At 42.9% G+C, this 17,624-nt stretch overlaps 1 protein-coding gene across 4 annotated transcripts; it reads right to left on the bottom strand.

The window, feature by feature from the left end:
- Window positions 1–599: 599 nt before the first annotated feature.
- Window positions 600–17,292, bottom strand: UTP6 (UTP6 small subunit processome component). Of its 4 annotated transcripts, none has more exons than XM_067547396.1 (19): window positions 17,089–17,292; window positions 15,170–15,254; window positions 14,560–14,601; window positions 14,377–14,469; window positions 13,656–13,703; window positions 13,322–13,385; window positions 12,721–12,839; window positions 11,134–11,211; window positions 10,291–10,372; window positions 9,331–9,412; window positions 8,506–8,687; window positions 6,031–6,110; window positions 4,641–4,718; window positions 4,286–4,465; window positions 3,375–3,455; window positions 2,083–2,192; window positions 1,928–1,994; window positions 1,529–1,601; window positions 600–883 (listed from the first exon to the last, which is right to left on the bottom strand). In XM_067547396.1, exons 1-19 carry the CDS (start codon window positions 17,178–17,180, stop codon window positions 726–728), a joined length of 1,794 nt encoding a protein of 597 aa, XP_067403497.1. In that variant the 5' UTR covers window positions 17,181–17,292; the 3' UTR covers window positions 600–725. The 4 variants fall into 4 exon arrangements, 3 of the variants coding, with proteins under 3 accessions (XP_067403497.1, XP_067403495.1, XP_067403496.1); XM_067547394.1 differs by having other exon boundaries at window positions 4,298–4,465; XM_067547395.1 differs by lacking the exon at window positions 15,170–15,254 and having other exon boundaries at window positions 17,089–17,197.
- Between the last annotated feature and the right edge of the window lie 332 nt (window positions 17,293–17,624).

Below are 17,624 nucleotides of genomic sequence, written 5' to 3'. Positions count from 1 at the left end.
CTTCTTTCATATGGCTTGGGTAAGTAGCAACAATTACAAATTTAAATCTAGATTTGATAGCCAGCACGTTGCTGCAGCAGTGAGCTGAAGTATATTTCAATAAGTGACAATTGAGCATTATAAATTATATGACTGTCTGCTATACTGGAAAAGGGCAAATACTCACACTACCTCTACCACCAAATCCCACTTCGCAAGCTGATCCCTTTGCTTTCAGAATTACTGTCACTTTATTTTTACGTTCCATTTCACACTGTTCTACATAGGCATGAAACCAAGCTTCAGTTTCTATTGAAATTAAATTTCTTTGCATCAATTTTAGTTTTAATATGAACTTTTAAATGTGTGAAATTTGATGTATAGTGGCTATTTACTGCACCAGATAGCGCAGATTGTCAGGAATGTTTGCTTTCCGAAGTTCTCAGTAACGAATACACTGATAGATGCCTTCACTTGCTTTGTAATGAGTTTTTCCTCTTAACTGCGGATTTGTACCCTTTCACAGGAACTCACCACTGAGACAGGCAACACTAGCAGCAGCTGTGTGTTAAGACCAAAGATTATTTTCAAATATGTTGGAATTTATGTACATACTAGGATGACTCAGGAATGCATTTATTTTCAGAATTTTATACAAAAAATTAGACAACCAAACAACTCTGGAAATTCTGCACTTTGTGTTGAACTTGCAAATGTTTCTGACAGACAATACCAATCTACATTTTTCATAAGTGTCCAGTTTGCAGCAAAGTGTATTTGGAAACAAATTCTTCCACTAGCTCTCCCTGTAGCATCTTCACAGCTCTCCAGTGAATGTTACCGCAGTTTGCTGCTTTGCCCTGGGGATGGCTTAACTCCTCTTTGATGTAATCAAGCCAGAGATCTTTTAAAGGGGAAAAAAAAAAAAAAAAAAAAAAGAAAAAATGTAGTTACATTCTGATTTGTCTGTTATAACACACACGTGTCCATGCCTAACACAGAGGCTCTGCGCATTAAATGTTACATATGTGAATATAGTAAAGTCCAACTGTTTGTCTCCTTGTACAGAGGATGCTTTACCTAGGGGTTATAGCACTGACAGAGTCTGGAGAGCTGGGTTTTCTTCCGAGCTGTGACAGAGACATGCTTAACCTATCTGCACACCATCTGTAAGATGAAGACACTATCCTCAAAGGGATGTTGTGTAAATGATCACAATTACACATGCTTGATTTGTACTGTATTCAAAACTAGTGAGTTACAGATGGCTGATTAACCCTAAGCCAGCCAATGTCAACAAACCCCACAAGCCCTGACTCTCGCAAGTAATTCCGCTGATTTCACTGGGACTACCCACATGAGTATTTGTTAGAATCAGGCCCCTAGACTGAAAGCTCTATGGGGCAAGTTCACCATAGAGTGCCATTCCCATTAAAGATACAGCATCAGTAAGCTGTACTATGAGCTTAGCAGATCTATGGGCAGGAAGATCACCCCACTTTTCTCAGCTTGATGGAAAAAAATGCACTGAACAAGAAAGCCTCCATACCAGAATCTGTAGAACCAAATTCTCTTAAGGCACGTTCATAGTATTCTCTCAAATTAAGCATCTTGCATGATTCCTAACAAAGGAAAAGTTAAAGACCATTGATTTTGCACAGAAACAAACCAGTCTGCTGCATTATTAGATACTTTAACCAAAAAAGTTATGCTAATTACACTGTTTTACACACACACACACACACACACACAGCTCAGAAGTTTAAGACTAGTTACTGTATGGAACTCAGTTTTATACTACATGGTGTGGCTCCACTTTAGAAGACAAACATGGAGAGGATTGCAACCTAATTACATGGTACTCAGACAACTCCCCCTTCCTATTCAACTCGAAAGCTGTAACACATGTCCTACAAAATACAATACTAAATTGATATGTAACACTTACCTGCTCCTTTTCTATTTGGATCATCTTCCTGAAGAACTCGAGTGAAAACGGGCGACTTTCATGCATGCTAAAATGAAAGCATTAAGAACTTTAGATTTCAGATCTCCTACAAACATATGTTAGAAAGACCAGATTTCAAGATTTTTATTTTTCACCTGGTAAAGACTTTCTTTGCTTTCTTATAACCGCCATTTCTGTAGGCCCAATCAAGATACTTCTCTTTCATGGTTACAGAATCAGCTGGGGCTGTGACAAATAAGGATCTCTGCAAGTTAAACACACAGGATTTTTGCTACAGTTATAAAATAACTAGAGAGAACTATACAAACAATTCCTTCCAATTACTTGTCTCCATTTTCAAATATGTTAGCATCAAATATCTGTCTCCTCAGAAAGAGACTGAATTTCAAGTATTGGAAAAACTGTAGCTGGAAAATGGCAGATGCAACAAACCCAATATTTTCCAACTACAAACCTCTAAGTTTAAATTAGAGCTAAAATTTCTTCCTTTCCAGTATTCAAGTCATTTTAAAGAGTTAATACTTTGTATTTTCATAGACTTCTCATCTGGAGGATCACAAAATACTCTACAAACAAATTAATTCTCAAATGTCCCATTAGAAGCAAGTATTTTACATTAAAAGTAGAGAAATTGAGGCTGAGAGGTGAAGTGTTTTGTCCAAGACTACTGAGGGGGGTGGTCTCTGATGGGATTAGAACCAAAATGTTTTTCTCTAATTTTCTTTTAAATTGAATTTTCTGGTACAGTGTTCACGTTTTCATCAGGCAGGTTGTGTGAGCAAGAGAACATTTTACAAACTGACGACTGACAATAGGACACAAATTGTAAACCACACAGATATTAGGGTAAAAATTTTAAAGGTGCCTAAATTACTTAGGAACCTAAGCCCCATTTTCAGAAGTGACTTGTGCACTTAGGGCTCCGAAGTCTAACTGATTTTCAGTGAGACTTTAGGGTACTCTACACAGCCTGGGTCAACAGACTGGCTTGCACTACAGTGCTAAAAACAGCTGTGTAGATGTTGTGGTTCAGGCTGGAGCTTGGGCTCTGAAGCCCACCCCACTCCCTAGGCTTCAGAGCCCAATCTCCAGCCCGAGCCACAACTTCAAAGTGCTGTCTACACAGCGATTTTTAGAGCCCTAACATGAACTCCATTATCCTAAGCCTGCCGAGCTAGGCTGGGAGGCTGACTGTCCCGGGCTGCGTAAACATACCCTTAGAGCTTACGTCACTCTAATTCTCTTTAAACATTTTCCCCAAATGATCCAAGAGCCTGCATTCAGACTGGTGGTCAAGGCATGAGATTAGACAAGGGCTGGACGTAGAAAACGCTTGTTAAGCATGCCCCACGTACTCTTCCAATAAGTCACAGCCATTATTGACTTTCACACAGTAAGAGGAATTATATTTCCACCAGCCACGTACCTGGTAAAGGGCTTCTGTGTCTTCCTTGCTGTTTGCTTGTTCACTCCATTCCACCCAGAGAGTCCACAACGGCAAACAGCCCTACAGAAGAAAAGGAAGCGGTGAAAGCTCAGAGCCAAGCCTCAGTTTGAACTGCATCAAAAAGCAACAGATGCCAACAGTCACCAGAGAGTTTAAAAACAATTTAATACAAACATTTCCAGCTAATATCCATCCATGTTCTAACCTTGATGCTGTCCGTCTGGATGCAAAATCACCCCCAAAAGGGGCTATCATGAACAAAGGTCTACTCCCCCCACACAAACAGCAACGAGATTACATGTGCCCCCATAACCTTCCTCCTCTCCAGGTAAATGCTGCCTGGTTTAACAGCTACTAGACATCAAGCTGGGAGTGAGTCCTTTTGTACCATGAGAGATCAGCCCAAAGGCAGCAGAAAGGGGAAGAGAGATACCCTTCCTGTCTCCTCCACTTCCTGGAGTTCAGCTGTAGGCAGCTGAGGTGGGGGAAAATGCCCAGCCTACTGAGCAAAGTCCTTAAACTCCATCCCCTGTCCCCTTAGCACTTCGGGGACAGCTCTGACCATGCAAAGCCAGCATGCAGGGATGCAAGAACACATGGGTGCCTCTCCAAGGCAGACACAGGAAATGCCAACTGGTCACTAAAAGAACATGGAACAAGCATCACAATTCACTGTTCAAATCCTTGAATTTCAAGTTTAAATTTTTTTAAAAGTCATGTTTTTGTTTGCACTCCCCTGAACATAATGTGTATTCTGAATGGTGGGCACATACATATATATTGATTTTAAAGACTGGTTTGGGGCTTTACAATTTTAAGAAAAAATAAAGTCACAGGTCAGAGGGTTCTTGTCGCAGAGTATTGTGAAACAGATTAAAATGGTCACAGACCTTAGATTTCACCTGTCTCACAGCTTCCTCGAAACACTGGGCCACATCACCGCTGCTCAGTCTGATTAGCACCTGCAGTCTCGTTTGCCACATTTCCACCGACTGGCTGAACCGTTCGGTTGCAGCTGCAGCTATCTCTGTGGCCTTCTCAGAAAGGCCATGCTCCAGTAACAGGTGAAGCTGAAACAGCAGTTGAAGTTAATCAACAAGATAGATACACATAATTTATTAGGAAATTAGTCCCTGATCTGGCATTCTTGCACATCCAAAGTTCCTATTTACTTGAGTGGCAGTTTTGGGAGTGCAAGCAATTCAGGATCAGGGCCTCAATCTAGTTTCCTGTATATATCCTTACCCACTGTTTATACAAAATCTCTGGCAGCAAGGTGGACTCATGGGCTCTGCTGAACACACTCAAAGTCCTTTCCAGCCTCTGAAAGAGAAAGAATAACAACCTTTGCTGCTGTATGTGCTGGTGTCTACCAAAATCAAACATACATTTTCAAGGCTGGGGCTTTCTAAGGTACCCAAATCCCAGTGTAATTCAATGGAAGTTGGATGCCTAGGCTCCTTTAGGCTCCTTTGTAAATTCCAGCTTACAAGTGGCATCAAGTTCCTCGGCCTTACGGTTCCATCCTTCCTTTAGAAAGAGATATATACAGGCAGCTTGCAGACTGATTGTATAAGAAACATAGCAAAGCTCAGTTGCAGTTTTAAGGGCAGGGTCAAACCATAAATGGCTAATTTAAAAAGTCAAATGCAAGAGAAATCGTTAAAGCAACTGCTTTCTTAATTCAGCCAGTCAGAATTAAACACAGAAGAGCTGTGGTGAAGATTCACCAGTTCAGGCACAAAAGTCTGTTCATCCAGGTAATGAAAAAACTATTTATTCACCCATCAAAATAATGCTCAGTCGAAGCAAGTATGATTTTGCAGTGCTGGTACAGCAATTGCATTCCTATATCGCCTTTCATCCAAAAGGAGCTCACAGCACTTGACCAACTTTAAGCTTCCTGTGTCCTGAGGGAAGCCAGCTTGTATTATACTCCGTGGACATGCACAGACAGGTTAACTGAGACACAGAATGTGACCTTGGCCTATTGCCGGACCTGAGTGGTCCTGGAAATACAAGGGAGCCCAGGATTCCAGGTTCCCAGTTCCGGTCACTACTTTTTTCTGAATATTAAGGATCACCATCTCTTTTGAGACTACTGTGGTGAGACTGGACAAGAACCAGAGATGATGACATGGTCCAGAGGCTGAGGCAATGAGCATCAGGAGACCTGGGTTCTATTTCCAGTTCTTCCACTGACTCGCTGTGTGAACTAGAGCAAGTCTTTCTCTGCCTCGGTTTCCCCATCTGTAGAATGGGAATGATACTTAAAGCACTTTAGAAGGAAACTTAAGATCCCTGGATGAAAAAAGTGTTATAAATATAATTAAATCTAAAAAAATTCTCTGCTCACGGATTATGTTAACATTATTTTTATATATCTTTTGTTTATAAAAGTATCAGTAAAGGAACAAGTACATTGTGAGTTCAAGTTTTATGATTAATAGGGAGAACAACTGATCCTTAATGATAGCTTTTGGTCCAAATTCCTAGCCAATTGTTCTAAGAGCTGCATTATTTGTTTCAAATTGATGGAAATCTACCAGAGTTTACAAGGGTATCACGAAGACAAACTATGGAAGTCAGTGACAGCAGGAGCTTTTGGTACTATGAATGCATGACAAACACTTACCTTCCGTCTCAATTCCTCACTATTGGTTTTCCTGTTAAGTCTCTCCAGGCAAAACGTGACATAGCATTTCCACATGGCCTCTGCAAAGTCAAAGGGACAGTTATATACTGAACAAAACCATAGCAGAGAGCACAGACATCTGTCTTGTGGAGGGGGCAGGATGAGATGCCATGCACAATTAAAAGCATAAATACTATTGATGATGCATCCATAATTATGTCAAATTAATGTTTAAAATAGCTTGTCTGCATTATGGACTACAGAAAGTAATGCTTAGCAAATAGCCTTCAATCCAATTGTAATTTTACTCTGAAGAGCATTAAGGCCTCAATTCAGTAAAGCACTTAATCACATGGTTAAGTCCATCCCCATTCACAACAGCTCTTTAGACTTGCTTAACTTTAAATGCATCCTGCAGTTCTGTTGAAATCCATGGAACTGAAACATGTACTTAAGTGTTTTGTTGAACTGTGGCCAAAATGAGGATGAAATGTGGCTCCTGGCACAAAGCCTGAGTAAGAGAGGGACAAATGCAGGGGTTAGCTCAGTGCTCCTACTACTCAGGGAATTGTAGAGCAGTCACCCTAAATTCAATACCTGGAAAGATACTGGAATAAATTAAACAATCAATTTGTAAGCACCTACAGGATAATAAGGTTGTAAGTAATAGCCAATGTGGATTTGTCAAGAACAAAATCATCCCAAGCCAACCCAGTTTCCTTCTTTGACAGAGTCATTGACCAAGTAAATGGAGGGGGAAGCAGAAAACATGATACATCTTGATTTTAGTAAGGTTTTTGACAATCTCACGTGACATTTGCATAAACAAACTAGGAAAATGTGCTCTAAATGAAATTACTATAAGGTGAGAGCACAACTGGTTGAAAGACTGTACTCAAAGAGCCTGCACCTGCATCCATGGCTCGCTGTCAAACTGAGAGGGCATATCTACTGAGGTCAGTCCTGGCTATAGTACTAGTCAACATTTTCATTAACGACTTGGATAATGGAATGGAAAGTATGCTTATAAAATCTGTGGATGGCACCAAGCTGGGATGAGTGCTAGCACTTTGAAGGACAGAATGAGACTTCAAAATGACCTTGACAAATTGGTCTGAAATCAACAAGATGAAATTCAATAAAGACAAGTCCAGGTACTACACTTAGGAAGTAAAAAATCAAATGCACAACTACAAAGTGGGAAATAACTGGCTAGGTGGTAGTAATGTGGAAAAGGATCTGGGGGTTATAGTAGATCACAGATTCAATGAGCCAACAGCATGATGTAGATGCAAAAAAGGCTAATTCTGGGGCATATTCATATGAGTGTCGTATGTAAGACATGGGAGGTAACTGTCCCATTCTCCTCAACACTGATGAGGCCTCCACTGGAGTACTGTGTCCAGTTCTGGGCACCACACTTTAGGAAAGATGTGTACAAACAGGAGAAAAGGTTTAGAAAACCTGACCTATCAGGAAAGATTAAAAAAAAACAAAAACTGGCCATGTTTAGTCTTGAGAAAAGAAGACTGAGGAGGGACCTGACAAGTCTTCAAATATGTGAAGGGCTGGACTGTGATCAATTTTTCTCCACGTCCACTGAAGGTAGGACAAGAAATAACGGGGCTTAATCTGCAGCAGGTGAGATTTAGGTTTGATATTAGGAACCTTTCTCAGGGTAGTTCTAAGCTCTGGAATAGGTTTCCAAGGGAAGCAGTGGAATCCCCATCACTGCAGGATTTTGAGAAAAGGTTAGATAAACATCTCTCAGGGATGATCTAGGTATACTTGGTCCTGCCTCAGCGCAGGGGGCTGAACTAGATGACCTCTTGAGGCATTCTTACATTTCTGTGATTCTATTATAGACCATGTCTTCCCACAGGCTGCCAGCCACTTTATACAGAGATAGTGGCTGGTAAATCTATAGTCATTCCCTAACAAAGCTACAGAAAAAGGAACTATTTAAACAGCACTGGCCAACAATTGTGTTTACAAATGCTATCATGTTTAGTGTAGGCAGGAGCCAAGTACAAAGATCCATTCCCCTGACATTCCATGTATGCTGCTTAGTTACAGCAAACTGACAATATATTTGAATTCTCTGGCTGTCCATCAGAAAGATGCTTAAAACAGAGTATTCTCTATCAATGGTTTCCAAATAGTGGTCTGCAGAGATCGGGCCGGTTGCAAACTTTGGACTCTCCCCATTCACTAAGTCACATTAAAAAAAAACTAAAATAAATACTTTTCCAGGCAAGCAATTGCTACAAGGATATTACAAGGTTTGTGAGCGGGCATGGACATGGCCCACAGAATTGGATATGGAAGAAATGGTGTCCCAAGACGCGCCCTTTCTATTAAGACACAGGCCCTGCTATAAGGTAGCTGGGGAAGCTTTGCTACAGACTTCTCGCAAGCGCTAGTGTACAAATATATTGAGAAAACCAATTTTAAAATCCAAGCAGAGTTTCTAACCTGTGGGGAGGGCTGTCACTGCTTCCTCAAAGACTGCACAGCACCGCTCTTCTTTCTGGAACACCTCGGATGCTTTCATCTGTTTAGATGAACCTTCTGGGGACGGCAGGGATCCCATCTCCAGTTCTCGATGGGCCATGTAGTCCCATGTAAGAGGATCATCACCATGCTCAGCCTGCAAGCTAGTAAGCACAGTCCACAATGTCATCATGTGCAAATTGACATCTTGCTTCAAGCTCATTCTAGAGGAGTGGGGTTATGGAGTTGCCAATTGCCATTTTACTCCAAGGGAACAATTATAAGGCATTAAATTTCATTGATAAAATGTTTCACCCTGCCTAAGAGGTAGTTAACTAAAATTTTGGCCTCTTTCTTTGCAACATATATTATTCAATAACAACTTAAACTTGACTGTCCGCTTTAGAAGCTGCATTTTTGGAAAAAGAAATGCATTGGAAAACTTAAGATACACAATTACAAGCAACTAAGTGAACTAGGAAGTTGCACATTTTCTGAAAATTATCATGAGTGTAAAAAATCATTCTCCAAGACAACTGCATTTTAGCCACATTTTATCAGCATGATCTCAAGTGAAGCCAATTTTGCATTATATATATACACACACAACATCCTCCTCCAGGAAGTTGGCTTGCCTGGGGCACCAAACTTTTGTTTTACACTAAAATTGGTCTTTTTCTTAAAAAGGAAGTTTTGTTAGATCTTAACATCCAACTTCCCCAGTACAATGTCTCTGACACCAAACTGTCAGCTGGCCAGAAATTAGGCCCTCGCTGGCGATTATTATTATTTTTTTAATCAACTTACTTTTCAAGAATTTCTTTTTGCAAGTCTTGCGTAAAATCAAAGAGGTTTGCAACTGAAAGCAAGGACAGGTGGAACTCTGCACCTAAGATCAAGAGAGCAAAGAAACTCAATGACAAGTAAGATACTACATTCTTCTGGCACACAGTGTTTCTCTCGTCTTTGCTGGTTTTCAAAGGTTTTACTTAAGTTTCCTAGAAAGTAAATACAATATTGTAAAATCTACCCAGCCACTGAAAAGTATCATTCTAATGCATATACTAGGGCAGACCAGATGTTAGTTATCTGCCTGTTTATTTTTCACTGTCTGATGTTAGTCATCTTGACAAGCAAAGCCATGACCCTGCAACCCATATTGTCACCAGGAGTCTCATGGAGGAGAATGGCACTTCTTGCTTGAGTGGGGACTGCAGATTGATTTGCATCCTTTTTGAGCCTGGGGACATTTCTATGATTGGTTTTAATCCAGGTCATAGTGGAAAACAAAGCACGCAGGGGGGAGAGAGATGGAGTTAATGAAACGTACTTTATATTTTGTATCAATATCACTAGCACATCCAGAAGAGATGTTTTGATTTTACAAATAACTATGGGCCTGATCTCGTGTTTATGCAGATTTAGTGGCTGTGAACTCAAGCATAAGGGCCATGGAGGGGCAGCGGCTACTATTTTCAGGCTAAAGGCTAAGGGCCATGGAGGGGCAGCGGCTACTATTTTCAGGCTAAAGGCAGGTGAGCCAGAGAAAGTACCTGTCTGAAGAATGGCTATGAATTGCCACTTAGTGCTACCCGCTTAATGCCACCACACTACTCAGGTTTTGTGCAGGAAGAGTGAATTTTACCAGTTGAGAACACATCTCCATGCATACACTGAAACCAGGACTAGCCACACAAGATACCAGACACACACTCCAATATGGTAATTTTTCCACTAACCAAGAGGGGCGGGGAAGCACTCAATTACCTTTGATTTTCTGAACGGAGTTTCTGTAGATTATTCGAGCCATTTCCCCATTCAGAATCTCCTCAGAATAACTGAACTCGCCCTAAAAAGTGAAATAACTAATTTTAGAGAATTTTGTTTCTTTTTGAACTGCCATTCTCTGCAAAGATTTAGAACTGGTAATAGAAATTTTTCTCAACTCCAACACATTTCTGTCTAGTCTGTAGCAACCCGAATAGAATTAAATCAGTATCTACTACAAAATGGAGGAAACCAGTTTAACTAGTCTTCATCAGAAACTGGTAGTTACTTTCAATGAGGTGAATACAGAGAGCTTTACATTTCTTTATTTTGTTATTACTATCTTGGCAAAGGCCTTTACCAACAATTGGTGTGTTCCCTTAAGGGTAGTCAAATAAATGTATAAATCATGTGATCTGACCAACAACCTGTAGCCAGAAGGCCTGATGTCCACAGGAACGTAAGTTATAATTAAACAAACAAATTGGTTCCGCTAAATGGCTATAGATGTCAAACAGTGCACTTAAAAGGTGCACTTGTAGCCGGGCAGTCAGTTAGAGCAGACCCCCGTTTATCTGATCTAACTGGGACCAGGGCCAGATAGGATAATCAAAAATTCGGATAATCTGGAGAATGGGAAAGTGTGAGGCTGCAGTGCCATCTAGCGACCACAGGAGAGATCGCCCGCTTCAGGATCTGTGTGTGCTGGTTGTTCGGTTCATAATGGAGGGTCAGAGAAATGAGGTTCTACTGTACTACATACTTCTAAACCCTCTATCTTAAAAAGCCTTGCCTGTCTACAAAACAATCCATTTTAAATAACAAAAATTACACGTGTCCTACCAAGTCCATCTTTGCTTGTTCAAACTCTTTCTTTTCTTTTCTCTGCTTTTCAGCATGCATCAGTTCCATTCTGAAATACTGTGGCCGACGGGATAAAATGGGAAGGGAGAAAGAGGTAAATATTTATGGCCTGCATAAACATGCGAACATTTATTAAAGCAAGCCCTGTTTGAAGAGTTGCAAGTCAGAACTCCACTAACTTCCCACCACTGTCTGGGAGCCCCATTATGAATGACTATGTTTTGAGAAATAGCAAATGAAGCAGCTGTTTTAAAAACATAGGATTAATACATCACAATATGTAGTTTGCTAACTTATTTTAAGCAACTGTAATGTAGCTTTATTTGTGATAATCCTGTATTAGCAAGTGGACAGTAAAACATTTTGTAAGAACAATTACATCTTAGTAATGTTTCAGTTCACCACAGCATCTGCTATTCCATCTTTGCTGAGTTGTGGAGGGGGAGAGGGGACACCACCCTTTTTATATGCAGATTATGAAGTGTGCACTTCAGCAAGGGATCAATGTATGGCCCTAGATCCAATTAACAAGCATACGCACACTGAAATCAGATGACAGACCACCAGCCTTTTTCCATTCTAGAAACAGCATCTCCTGTAATAGGAATCTCATGACCCACAATCTGAATTGACTTTTGTAGGAGTTAATCTTTGCCAAAGGCTTCACAAACACCCCCCTTAAGCCCTTCTTTGGGATTTGTTTTGTATGCAGTGTTTACGGTTTATTGTGCCAGTTAACGTTCACTTTTCACTTACTACATAAATAACAAGAATGCTAGATACAATGCAGTGCCAGTTGTAATGATACAAATGAAGAGGAAGTTGGCATACTCCAATCTGTACTCAAGCAAGACTTTCCCATTGACATGAATGGGAGTTTTGCCAGAGTAGGGAATGCAGGCCCCTTAAGATTAAGCAACATTATAGTAATGTAATTACAAAGCTGCTCTTATACTTTCTCCTCTGGAATACACATTTACCAAATAGGGATCTTCACTGACCTCTAATCTGGCTCCCTTCAGAAGCCATTCCTCTCTCAACCAGTATGCTTCGCCCATAGCTAATGATGTGAAAACCAGAACTAAGGACCCGATTCTATTCTCATTGTTGTAAGTCAGAGACAACCCAACTGAAGTCAGTGGAGTTACAGCAATGTAAAACTTCTGGAGAACTGGGCTTTAACCGAGAGCATGTGAGAGGACAGGGCAAAATAGGCTAACGCAAACCTGATCGCAGTGTGGCTATTTATACTAAATTGGTTAAGATAAAACAATTCCCCCAGCAAAAGATTTGGATGCCACGCCCTAACCAATGCAGTTTTCCCCATAGAACTCCAAATGCCTAGAAACAGGTTTTAAGAGGTCAGAATTTCTCCTAACTATAGGTGTGAGGATTTTACACTAATTAATTTAAAGCCAGTCTTGCAAAACAGTCATGAAATATTACCAGTTTAAGTACATAAACAATAATCTACTCACCCCCACTTCCCAGGACAATGGGAAACTAATCTTTGCAACACTGATCTAAGCAAACATAATATACACAGAAGCAGAACCATAAACTCACTTCTTGGTACAGTTTTGCAGACTCCGGATGGAAGCGCAACGCACGAAGGAACAAGTGCCTGGCACTTTCGGACGAGAGGCGTTCCTCCATTTCCCACTTGGCAGCCATTATCCACAATGCTACAATGGAACACACAAATGGATCTGTTTCAGTTTCTGCTACATGATTAATGGGAGAAGAGGGGCAATTCTGGAAGGCACTGCCAAGGAAGTGCAATATATGGCTTTAAAAGGGACCGGGGAGAGTGGAGGGGGGATGGCGCTTAGTCCATCCAAAGTGTTCTACTTCAGGGATATTTGTTGAGTTCCCTGCTCTCCTTAGGAGAAAGGCCTTCGATACCTGAGGGCCCCTACAGACACCGTTTTTTCTGATCTTCTAGTATGATCCTTCTTTCAGAACCCTCTCTTTGCAGAGACATTCCCTTCAGAGGAGCAGCAAGGTGGAGAATGCAAGAAAGGGATGATTAAGGAGTTGAACTGGGATCTCAAAGAGCAGTAGCTTTGATTGACACTAGTTTGTCACACTAGCATATTATATTGTTTTTCTAAATGAACCAAATTGGGTGATTTGAACAAAAGACACAAAAAAGCATTGACTGTACCTGGCTTGTTTGGATGAATGGCTAGCATGGCAGAAAATACTTTGCTAAGCTGAATTTTTTTATTCTGTAAAGACAAGAGAACTCCTTGAGTTTTACCTGTTGTGAACATTTTAGCATTAAACTGAACCATCTGCAACAAAGACACAGTACGGAGCATTGACAGCTACTCTACGGTTTTGATGGGAAAGGCATTTCCATTCCAACCCCACTGTTTTTAATAACTTCCCTCCCCCACAAAAAGATTGCCTTTGGGGAATGACACTCCTCAGACCCGTTCAGCACAGAAGATGTTACTTCTGTAAAATTACAGGAAAGTGACATTTTGAATACTCACCCATTTCTTGCAAAAAGCCACATGCGACAACCACAGCTGAACGTCGTCCTATTGGAAAGGCAAGGAGATAGGGTTAACTAGGAAGAAACAACACTGCAGTAGTACATCTTTAGAACTGGCTGTGCATTTTTAAAAGTATGTAAAGCATATATGTGATATGACTGTAGTAAAGCAGGAGTCACTTCACAGCTTGTGGTTCTCCCTTCCTTCACACCCATGCCTGCAAACTCCTGCATCCCTGCAAGGATGCCTCAAGGATCCCATCCCTCAGTACAGTCTCCTCCTTCCCCATCATCTTCCTGCACCATACAGAACTCATCAGCAGAATTCCTTTATCTCCCTAAAGAGGTATTACTGCTGGATGACTCAAGGCAATCACTTTCCCTGAAACTACTCCAAGTTTCCAGCCCTTGCCAGACAAATCCACATGGCAATATATCAAACTCTAGCAGCTGGAGATGAAAAAAGACCCAGCAGATCATAGAGTCTATCTGTGCACAGGGCAGAATACTGTCCCTCCAAGAGGTTATGTATCAGATATTGGCACATTACCCCTAACCTACTGCCATTTGTTAGAACAAACATGTTTAACTTTTCTTGTATATTCTCCTGCATTATCATAGATACTTGCTAGCCGTTATGCTTGTATTTATTCTCTTACATCACACTGCATCAAGAGGTGTTTAATACTGCCAGGCCCTATAGAAGGAAATGTGCTTACTTTCCATTTTTCTGTGGCACGCTTGAAGATGCCATGTATTCTCTGCACAATAGAATACTCAATCTCATCCTTCTTAAATGAATATCCAATGCGCTGAGGGGTGGGAAAAATAATAGTTAATTTTACTGCTCTATCAAGATTTGATTTATGCTACTTTGCATCGTAAGTACTTCATCAACTTACCGATCTTCTTTTCTTGATCAGTTCCAACAGATTAATTTCATACTGGGGAAGGGGAGAAAAAAATTAAAAAGTAATTGCAAGAAAAAAATAAATCTCCCAAGTTTAGCTATTTAACAGCTATAAAGAGCTTATCAGGTGAACAGCAAGAATTATATCCATGACAAAGTAGCTATCAAGTTATAGTCGAACATCTGTCAGTTATACAGCTACAAAAATTGCCAGCACTCAAGCTGGACTATTTATATCACAGTGTGACATTTCAGACACTCTCAAGCACCCTAAAGTAGTTCAAAAGTTCAATTCATAAGTTAAATACCACCACAAAATAGGTCACACTTTATTCATAATAATAAATTGCATTTCTCTAGCACCTCTAGGAAGGTGTCTTAGCTAAGCCTCAACATTTCTGAATGGAGAAGGAAGCTGAAGATCAGCAAAATTAGGTGCCTTATCCAGAGTCACATACAAAGTCTGTGGCAGAGTCATGAACAGAAACCAGAACACCTGATTCCCGGCCCTGTGTTTTAACCACTAGTACATGCTTCCTCATGTAATGTTTCTGTTATTAAAGGCCCTGACTAAGCCAATAACCCTTAATAATAAAACGTACTTGAATGTAATTGATAAAGTCTTCCTTGTGGAGGGCTCTCCTCTGTATTTTGTATTCTAGAGCTGAGGCCTTCTTAATGACTGCCCTGGAGAAATGTAAGAATTCCATTTTTAGGCATCCTTTAATTGTTCTTAATCCACAATAATTTACTCTGCTGTAGCATACAGCAGTACAGGCCTTTTCTACAGGGCAGGTTTTAAACTCAGTTTTGTTCTTGTCATTCCTTTTCCAAGTGGCAAAAGTCAAATGACCAAGTAATTAAGTGGCACATTGTTACATGTGTTTGTGATGCAGGCACAGTCTCCAGTCTGTTCACTCTTAAATTCTATCTCCACCCATGGTGATGTCCTACAGCTACAGGCACGGAGCCTCTTTGGACCTTGGGTTCTTGGACTGTCTCCTACGCTATTCCAGTTGAGCACGTTTCTACCAAGTTGTTCCAATAGCCTCCAAATAAATACGAGGCAGATTTTCAGTCCACACTCAGCTTCTTCTGATCCAGAGAAAATAAAAATTAAGCCAAAAACCTCCCATTTCAAACCTTAATCACCATTCTGGCAAATGACTGCTACATCCCTTGGATTTTTTAGTTTAGTTCCTAAATTAGTGCTTACTACTCCTCCCTAACAAAAACCTGGGTTTGGAGCTCTATTTCAGCCTCCATTTGCTTCTCCTGAACTGTAGCCAAGCCTCTGCCTGTTCCTCCTCACAGATCCTGATAACATTGGCTCAGGCTCTGCCCCTTTCCCAACAACATGAGCTGTAGTCCAGCTTCTGCCACCCAACCAGGGTCCTACACCCCCACCCCTCCTAATAAACGGGGCTCTGAGCTCCCTTCACCTTATAACCTGGGTCCTGATTGTGGCTCAGCCCTTCATCCTAATAATCTCCATCCCTCCCCCTAAGTACATGATCTCTGACCCCAATAACCTTTGTTCTAGCTTAGTCTCAGTACCCCAATAATATGGCTGTTGTCCCAGACACCCAATAGCCTTGGCTGCCACCCCATAACCCAGTCTCAGGCTCAACTTTCCCTCCCCCGCAACTCCCTGCAATAACCTGGGCTCTTTTCCTCTAGACCCCTAATCCCTTAGGCCCCAGCCCAGTCTCTGCCCTGAGCCACAAAGGCCCCATTCCCTAGGCTCTAGACCAGCCTGGGAGAAGCTCTACAGCCTCCGTGTGCAAGGGCTCAACTAGATGATTGAAACAATCCCTTCCGGCCTTGGATTCCATGAATCACCCTGTTCATCCCTTGCCTTCCTGGGACATGGAGAGGCCAGGATTGCCTGTATTTCTCTCAGCATGCTCCTAGCACTCGCAGGTCCACACTCAGACAAGGCCTGTGATCAAGTCTGATGCGTCCGGTCTTCAGACCATGCCTAAGAGCAGTCAGGGAGGATCCTCCCCCCGCACAATTGATCATACGTGTTTGCGAGTGGGGAACCCTCAACCTGCCTCCTCTGCCGCTTCGGAGAATGGCCACAGAGGAGACGGGACAACGGACGGGGTGGGCCAGGGCGGTGCGATGCTGCAGAGAAACCTCGGTCTGAAATGCCCAGCGGCTGAGTCTCGCTCCCGTGCTCCGGGTCCGCCTGATCTCCAGCTCTGACCCCCAGGTCAGATTAGACGGGATCCCGCCAGGAGGGGGCGGGCCGGGGGCATCCGCCGCCTTCCTCTGCAGCACGCTGGGGCCAGCTGGGACCCTACGGGGGGGGGTGGGGTGGGGTGTCTCCCAGACCCCTCCCGCCCCGGCGCACACCAGGCTTGTGCAGTGCAGGGGGTGTGCAGGGGGTTTCCTGGCCAGCGTGACGCGCACGTTACCAGAGGAGCTCACTCGCTTTTGGCCTTAAACTCCCCGAAACCGGCCCCCCTTCCCCCCCGAGCGCCCCGCCCCGGCCCCAGCCCCCGGCCCCTCTCACTTGATCTCCTTGCGCGTGAAGAGTCCGACCCGCTCCAGCTGCTCCAGCTCCGGCAGCCGGCCCTCGATGCGCTGCTCGATCCTCTCCGCCATGGCGGGCGCTGCAGCGCGGGGCGGCTCCGCCGGGCAAGGAAGGGAGCGGGGCAGACACGGGTCACGGCGGCACCGGGCCCATGTGCTACTCGGAAGCTCAGCTCGGCTTCCTTCCGCTTCCGGCCCCGCTGGGGCCTGGCTGACTGAGCCGCCGCCTTTCTCTTCCCGCTGCGCCGGCCCCGTGGCTCTACCGCCCCTCTGCGGCTCCAGCCGCAACTGCAGCCAAGAGCGCCCCCCTAGCCGTCCGGGCTGGGAGGGATGGAGGCGGCCGGGCCTGCCCTGCACTCCAGCCCCTGAGCAGCCCCAGCCCAGCAAGGAGGGCTGGGCAGGGGTGTGTTTCCAGCCGCCCTTAGTTTCCAGTCCAGTGCTCAGTCATTTCAGGAATGGAAAGGAGAGGCCCTGATCCTGAGAATGGAGCCGAGCGGAGCTGGATGGAATCAGGAG

This window comes from Emydura macquarii, unplaced genomic scaffold (genome assembly GCF_026122565.2).
Source record: "Emydura macquarii macquarii isolate MOO-44397 ecotype Brisbane River unplaced genomic scaffold, CSIRO-AGI_Emac_v2 contig_1230, whole genome shotgun sequence".
NCBI lineage: Eukaryota > Metazoa > Chordata > Testudines > Chelidae > Emydura > Emydura macquarii.
The sequence above is the reverse complement of the archived record's forward strand: the minus strand, read 5'-3'. Positions and strand labels throughout refer to the sequence as shown.